Here is an 8,136-nt window from a genome sequence, read left to right as displayed (position 1 = left end):
AAGCTGGATATGATGGCTAATTGTATTAGGGGAAATACAGTAATAGGTATCATGGATTGGTGTGAAATATCTTATTTCCTGGAGCTATCTGTTCTTAGAGTTGAATGCATTTATAGAAAATAATTCTCTGAAAAGTTATCTGTAGAAGATCCCAAGCATATTAGGATGATGAAAAAGTGGGTGCTGTTGCATTAAGGAGGTGATAACAGGAGGCAGGTAGCAGCTTTCTCACCTCTTCACCTCACTTGATAATGTATGCAGTGGCTCATCATAGGTAACTGATGTTAATTTATTCACGCACACCTGTATAGGGCTGGAAGTCAGGTAACCAGACAAGACCTATGTCTCTGCTTTTTCAACACAGCTAACCAGAGACCTATATCTGCACAAATTTAGTTCTGGAGACATCAGCAGATTTTAATAAACCACGTACAGATGTCTTACTCCATACAAATCAAGGAGTTTACATGTTTAAATCTGGACTGATTTAACTGGCAATCAAGGGGCATGATCACACTTGGCACAAACAGTTGCCTCATGTTTATTTATAAGTCACCCTAAGCAAATATTTTGTTTTTAAATTTATTCATGGGGCTCAATCACCTTTCCTACATGTGAGTATGTGTGTGTGTATGTGGAACACACACATACACTCTGTGAGAAAATTTAAAGACAAATTTGAGCAATTAATAGTCCTACTTTAGTAGCAGAAAGACAAAGTGAAAAGTTCTTGCTTTGTTCCTCTGAATGGATGCACTGAGAACTTGCATACACTGAGAGAAAGTAAAACATGGTAACATATGCTAATGTTATGTCCTAGCTTAAGATAGACTTAGTGTCAGTACTGAGGTTAAATGGGGATTCAGCATGCACTGAGGCTGACAAAGAAGATGCCTGTGTTTCTCCTTGAGATCCAACAGTAATTTCTCAACAAGGCTCACTGAAGGCAGAGGGTCCACCCACCTCCCGTTTCAGCAATGTGACCACAAAATTCTTGGCTTTTAAAGGTGAGAGACAGAAATGAAGCCAACTGCCTTAAGTTTCACCTTCCAGACCTTCACCTTTGCATGCAGTCTCCAACACAGACTCTTAGATGAAACTTTGGACAGGAAAGAATGATTCCCTCCTCCCATCCGCAGGTCTTATCCACAGCTCAGGATCATTCCCTCAGCAGTTGTACCTCAGTGCTGGCTTTGAGGACCAACCACGCCCATCTCTTCATAAGGCAAAATCAGTATCTGCTGGGGCAGGGCTCAAATTAGGCTGGGAAGGAGATCCCAAGGGAGTCTAACCACTGGGTGCCCAAGCTATTTTTCCTCATCCACAGGACAGACCTCCTCTGAATACAGAGAGAATTCAATTTACAAGGACTATTCTTTTCATTTAAGAAATGAACTTATCTTCTCCTCTCCCATCTAAAAAACTACTTGGAAAAGATGTTTTTCCGTTCAAAAATTTTCTGGTTGTCTTGACCCTAATTTACAAGGAGTCGCGGTGTTTAGTAAAAGACCTCAAATGATATTCCAACTTTTCTGGCAGAAGGATATTTTTACAGGAGTTGACCTTGGCACAAATGATGTAAAAATGGTGAAGCTGGATTTAGTCAACTTTTAACATGAACTGCAATGGGATGTATTCCACAATGGAGGGTTGCAGCTGTGACAAGGATAAACACTCCCCTTCAGTCAGAGCAGCACTGTGTTTGCTCCTGACATGATCTGCTGCCTCTGGTAACCAGCAGTTAGTATCACAACCTCATTCTTGCAAAGGCCATTTTACAGCAGCTGCACCCACTGTCAACATTTTAGAGATTTATTTTAGTATAGGACAAGGCGAATACAGTCAAACCTTGAATTAACCAGAATTGCATTGAAAAATCCTTAAGCCATATCAGATGCCTCTAAAGGAAACAAAAAGGATCAGCCAATATTATTTATCTCCACATAATCTTGTATTTTCTTTTCGGACATAAGTAGAGTGATGTTTAGACCTCTACCTAGTTACAATAGGATTAATAATGTTATTAATACTACTAATATGATTAATAAAATGATTAAAAATAAAGATAATAATGTCAAAAGATTCTATAAACTAGGGGATAGCCAGAACTCTGATTTCATTAAGAAGACAGCACTGAAAAAAATACTTAATTTTAATTTTCAAAGCAAAGAAATTCAAAGCTTCTTCAGGTAGTCAAAGATTATGTGACTTACAGTGCAAGCAAATCACATAGATTTTTTTATAATGTGTCCAAAATGGAACACTGCCACATGACAAATATTATCCAGGAATTATTACTGTGTGCTTTAGGTAGCTATTTCTTATTTCTTATTTCTTGTATAGCACGTAATAGCAAAATGCGTCTGAGCTTTCAAGTGAAATTGATTTAACTGGCTGGAAGTCCTCACTTTGCAATGTTAGTAATTCAGTTATCTTTGTGGTGCTTTCCATACACTGAAGAGCTAGAAATAGTAGGCAATGATTCTTTCTAAAATAAATGTATGTATTCAAAAGGAATATCAGCAAAAAATAAAACTGAATTGAATGGAAAAATCTTTAGGGCAATTAAACAGCTTGCAAAAAAAAAGAGGAAGAATATATTAATTTAATTTTTAGATTTTAAAAAATATTTTTTGAGGAAGTATTAGAAAATAATGTTTAAAATGTTTACTTAAATCCTTCATCCAGTTTCTTTTGTATGCCGTATACATGTTTTCATTTCGGGACATTCTTAGACATTGCACTTCTGGATGCATAGCCCAGGGAATTTTTGAAGACCTTTCTCACTCAAGTATCTGAAATAATTATCAAGGACCATAGGAGTATTACTTGGTTCTTTCAAGGCACTTCCAGACAACTGCTGCAAACCAGGAGTGCTAACAAATTTACAGAAATATCAAGACTGAATAGGAACACAAACTGTACCGCACCTTTGAATTCTTTGAAGTGCATAACTACTCTTACACTTTTGCAATTAAAGGATATAATACATGTAAGGATTTCTCTTGCTCAAAGCACAACACATGACTGAAAACATACTCTGAATGTGGTTAGTGGAATGATACAAAACAGTGGTCTTCAGCCTTACACAACTAAAAATGATACATAAATAATAATTTTATCTTAAAATAAGCAGACTGCATTTCAAGTTCCTAAATCAGACTTTTTTCTATATAGCTAATGAAATACTTTCAGAATGTGCCCTTTTTTCATGTTGTTTTCTCAGAAATACGTTGCTTACATCATTACAGTCATCTCTTTCTTAGAATATGTGAATCTTTGCTATGTTAACTTTATTACTAGTATGATCTATCAATGGATTCCTGCTGAAATTTAATATCTTGCACAAAGTTCCAAATCCTAAAGCTAGCCACTTGTTACTTCACACACTGAATGCAAAACTGTTTTACTTAGTACATGACTGATTCTTCATAATTCTCTTGAGGAAACAGATGAGTCTAGACAAATTCTTGACTAGAAAACCTGCAATTTCAGGAACTGAAAGAGATTGCACACATCTAAACTCAGTATAGATTATGCCACTGACTCACATGCCTCCCTTCTCAAAAGTCAAAAGTTGCATAATGAAGATACCACAAGAAGGGAGTCAATTTAGCTTTACCTGCTTTATGTCCAGTGGCTTTATCCTGTCATAAACTTCCTAGATTGTCCTTCTTATCCATTTTGAACTTGTATTCTTATGAATGTTCCTATTTTTTTTGTTCAGTGCACTTCATAAATTTTAAGAGAAGACATGAGATATTTGAGGACTGGAGTCTCCATCAAAAGTGAATTTTGGCTCCTCAGTATCTTCAACACCAGCATGCTCTCATGATATATTAACTTTCAAACCACATTAATTTCAATGACCAAAAAAAATATTTGTGTGTGAAATGTTTAGCTAGGTTTAATTTCCTTCATGCGTCTGCTGAATTTTTACAACGTAATGAAAAAATATGAAACACAAGTAAAGGAAAAGAGATGACCCAATCTCATCATCACTACATGAACCAGAGAGATTTTGTTATGTGACAATATGATCATCATCACATGTGAGAGCTTTAGTCGACAAGTATGAAATAACTGTATTATCCCTCCCCACCACCACCTTGACAAATTCCATTTATATTACTTTTTCCTCAGGAATAAAAAAGAATAGTGTATAAAAAAAACCACACACCACCTAAGAGTTTAAGGACCAGCTGCTTCTGTTTAAACCCAACAGTTTCAGCATTGATGCAGCATAGCTAGGGCATGATGTCATGGGAAGGGCCAGCAGAATATGCTCTGGTTGATCTTAAAAATATGTAGGGGTCTAGCCTCACCTCTCTGAGTGTGTGTGTAATACCCATCAGTGGGAAAGGCAGTTGCTCACATGCAGAGAAGAATATGAAGTAGACTAAATAATCACGGTGGATAGAGAAGTGTGTAAGTTCTACCAAAAAAAAGACAACTATTTACTTTTTCTTGCTACAGTACACCAAGGACTTTTTTTGTAAAATTTAAGACAGAAAAAAGTATTCTAATGTTTCCTGTTTGGTTTTATATGACCCTATGGTGACGGTACTAATGCTTTTATTCCATTCCCTCTATTCTCTCTCTTCATCCATTCATTAAACTGTCCATCCATCCCTTACTTCCTTCCTAGTTCTATAGTTTGATATGCATGCATGGAGCTATTTGTATTGTGTATAGTCTACTACATATTTAATAGAAGATTTTCTTGTTTTAAAAAGTTGCAGGGAGGAGAAATCAAGTGTAATAAAAGCTGCAGCTTACAAACAGAAGTACAATACACATGTTCACAGACACACAGAAAAAATAATGTCAATTATTATCTAGACAGTCACTTAAGAGGATGGCAAAATATATACTATTCTGAATGTCAGGAAAAAATTAAAATCTTATTGTGATAAAACTCTCTCAATGTCATGGGAACACGATTGTCACTTGTCATTACTCTGCATCTCTCTATTTCTTCATATATCTTAAACTGCCTGTTCTTACATAATTCAACACATTTAATAATGTAAAAAATCAATTAATATTTACTGACCTGTCTCTGCTTCTCCGTGATGGGAACGCAGCATTACAGCCAGCCACTGTGCAGACATGCATCTCTTTTAGGTGAACGTTTCTGTAGTGAAGCTTCACACTGTAGGAACTCTTGAAACTTTTCTTGCACACATAGCAGATCTTGGGATCTGGGCTGGAGCACATTTCACCTTCTGGGGAGAACTTCTGAGGGCTGCTGTAGTTGAATGTAGAAGCGAAACTTTCATGAAGGGCAGCCATACTGGCACTGCCTCCATTGTACAGTCCATATTGGCTCATGTAGAACATATCATATGTAGGGTCTGTATACTCTTCCTTTACCTTAATGACATCCTGGTTGGAAGAGTCATTATGGTTTTCATCAGGTCTGTCACTGTGCATCATAGATTTTTCACCAGGTTCATGGAGGCGATCATCACCTTCCATGGATTCCTCACACAATTTGGGCTCTGACGACTCTGATTCATTTTCATAGTCTCTCTCATGCTCCTGGTCTTCTGATGTCATGCTGTCAGCTCTTCTTATTTCTGGTCTGGAAATGCATCTGCTCCTGTCACTTTTGGAAAAGTCTTTCACAGACAGGCCTGGGCTCATTTCCTCCTGAGAATGGCAGTGATTGTCATGACCAATGTCATTCACCATCGTGCTGCTGTCATTTACCTCTTCATCTTCATCATCAAACTCATCAGCAGTATCAATAACTTCCTTTTCAATTTTAACTGGCATGCTCGACTTCCTTGGCTTCTTCTTGGGAGCAAGGTCAGCATTAGGCTCTGGGGTGGGCATGAGCACTGAAGGTACCGATGACTCTGAAGGAGGAAGTGGATGCTGCTCCATGCCACTCACTGCCGGTATTATTGGACTAGTAGGGAGTGAGGTTGGAGGACTCACCATCTCTCCAGGAGTAAGTAAATTTCTGTAAAAAGGAGGAACAGGTTGGACAGTCTTTAAAGCCGGGAACACTAGCTGACTGGGAAGAGGGTTCTGTAGTACAGGATCTAGAGGAGGAGTGGTAAACCCCATCGGTGGACGCCCAGGGCTAGTTAAATTTAGATTGGATTTTGTACTGGCTATGACCGGAGTGGCAGCACCTGATGTAGCACGGATTAGATCTTTGTCACGGTTATTCCTTAGCATAGGCATGTGGAGGCGGGGATTTGGGTTAGCACTGTGGCGATTGCGGCTTCTGAGCGAGCTGAAGACCATGTTGCAGCCCTCAATAGTGCACCGGTGCTTGATTTTCAGGTGAACGGCATTGTAGTGGATTTTAAGAGTACCTTTGTCATAGAAAGTTTTGCCACAAGCATTGCAAAACACTCTTCCTTTCCTGGAGGCTGACCCCATTCTTCTCATTCTGTGAATGCGGAACGAGCTTTTAGTATGTTCTGTTTTCGATAAATCATTGACGGGCGTAGGTGTCTGAACAGGAGAGACACAGGCTGGCTCAGTTTTGGGCTCAACATTTGTGATGCTGGTCAAAGCATTCCGACTGGATGTTTGCTCATTCTTGAAAGGCGTGGGGGAAACTTCAGATTCACTGCTTTCATTATATTCATTTTGGGTCGTAAGGCTTGGTTCACGGAGCCTCATTGCTGGCTGTTCCAGCAGGAGGCCATTTGGAGGCAGCCCCAGCAGTGGAGCAGAGACTGGATTTATGTACTGGAATGGAAGCAAGAATGCAAGGCTATTCGGGATGTTTTCAAAATGATGAATGCTGGAAGGGTTGCTATTCTCCAGGTGAGCAAGGAGACTTGGGCTCCTGGTGCGATTATTGCTTTCAATAAAAGTCCTTATATCTGAATCTGTCTTTGAAGATGGCACAGCCACAGCCTGCCCTTCTTTTTCTTGAATTGCCATCAGCTCCACGATGGATTTGGTTTCTCCAAATCTCAAGAACTGCTGAAGGGTAATGATCTCTTCTTCCCTGGACATGATGGCCCAGCGGTCCAGAACCTTGCCTGCAGCATCCTACAGGCCATATCAAAGAAACAACAAAGACAAACACAAAGAAAAAACTTATTGATTCTGCATAATTATTTAACTCAATAGAAGGTGTTCTGCTGCCTGAACATGAAAACAAGCTCAAAAAACAACATGCAAACAGTATTAATGCATCTCAACCAAAAATACCAACTTTTAAGGCATGCAAATACCATAATTAGAGCCACAGTCACAGAAACGGATTGAGTTTAATATTGTCAGAACAAACAAAATGTAGGCCACAAGGCTCTGTGATCTAAAATGCTTTCAATACTTTTATTCTAACACCAGTGATCTATGTACAATGCTACTGTTAAGCACACATTAGCATAAAACACGAACTGCTGCTGTGCACTCCATCGTAAAATATAGAAAACTGCACCTTAAACACAGTTAAATGGTAATGATATAATAAAGAGCTAAATAAAAGCATTTGATAGATTTGCTGCTTAAATGTAAGCAAACATAAGACTGAGTCATCCATGGGCCACCTCACAAGAAATTTTGATGCAAGGCAAAAAATATTAAAAATAGCTCGTATCTTACTCCTTTTTTTTATTCTCTTCCCATCCCAGTACTGAAAAACATATTCATTATACACATTCATAAACAGGTAGAAACTGGGGCACTGGCTTTAAGTATAACTGGTCTATTAATAGCAATTCATTTTAAGCTTGCAATCTTGGTATGGTTTAGACTTAAAAGATTACCTTTTTGTAGCCTTGTTATAAACGACAGTTAAAAATATGTAAAAAGTAAGCGTTAGATGGATGTAGATAGCATAAATGTGTAAAAATGTTGTCTCTTAACATCGCCTTCTGATAGCAAGGGAAAAATCCAGAGAGAATACACATCAGTAATCACTAGACTATCTGTTGTTAAATATACATTAAAAAGCATTTCACACTTTCATTTTTGCTAGTAAGCATGAGATTTGCCTGAAGGTAGGACTTAAAAATTCTGCAATGTAATGTCAGGCAGTCCATTCGAGTATATATTGATAAAAACACATTAAAATACTTATATAATGAATACATCATTTTATTGGCATCTTTCCTTTTGGGCAAATGCTGGTGTCCTGGGTTTAGCTAAAACCCAGTC

General features: G+C 38.1%; 1 protein-coding gene across 1 annotated transcript; it reads right to left on the bottom strand.

Moving 5' to 3' along the window:
• Positions 1-5,037: 5,037 nt before the first annotated feature.
• Positions 5,038-7,035, bottom strand: BNC2 (basonuclin 2; the record flags this gene model as incomplete). Its single annotated transcript, XM_009865212.1, is given in 1 exon segment — positions 5,038-7,035. A coding segment is annotated over 1 exon segment (1,998 nt), but the record flags the coding sequence as incomplete, so codon positions are not given.
• Positions 7,036-8,136: the final 1,101 nt, after the last annotated feature.

Source organism: Apaloderma vittatum, unplaced genomic scaffold, assembly GCF_000703405.1.
Source record: "Apaloderma vittatum isolate BGI_N311 unplaced genomic scaffold, ASM70340v1 scaffold45702, whole genome shotgun sequence".
Taxonomy (NCBI): domain Eukaryota; kingdom Metazoa; phylum Chordata; class Aves; order Trogoniformes; family Trogonidae; genus Apaloderma; species Apaloderma vittatum.
This window is presented reverse-complemented; position numbering and strand designations above follow the sequence as displayed.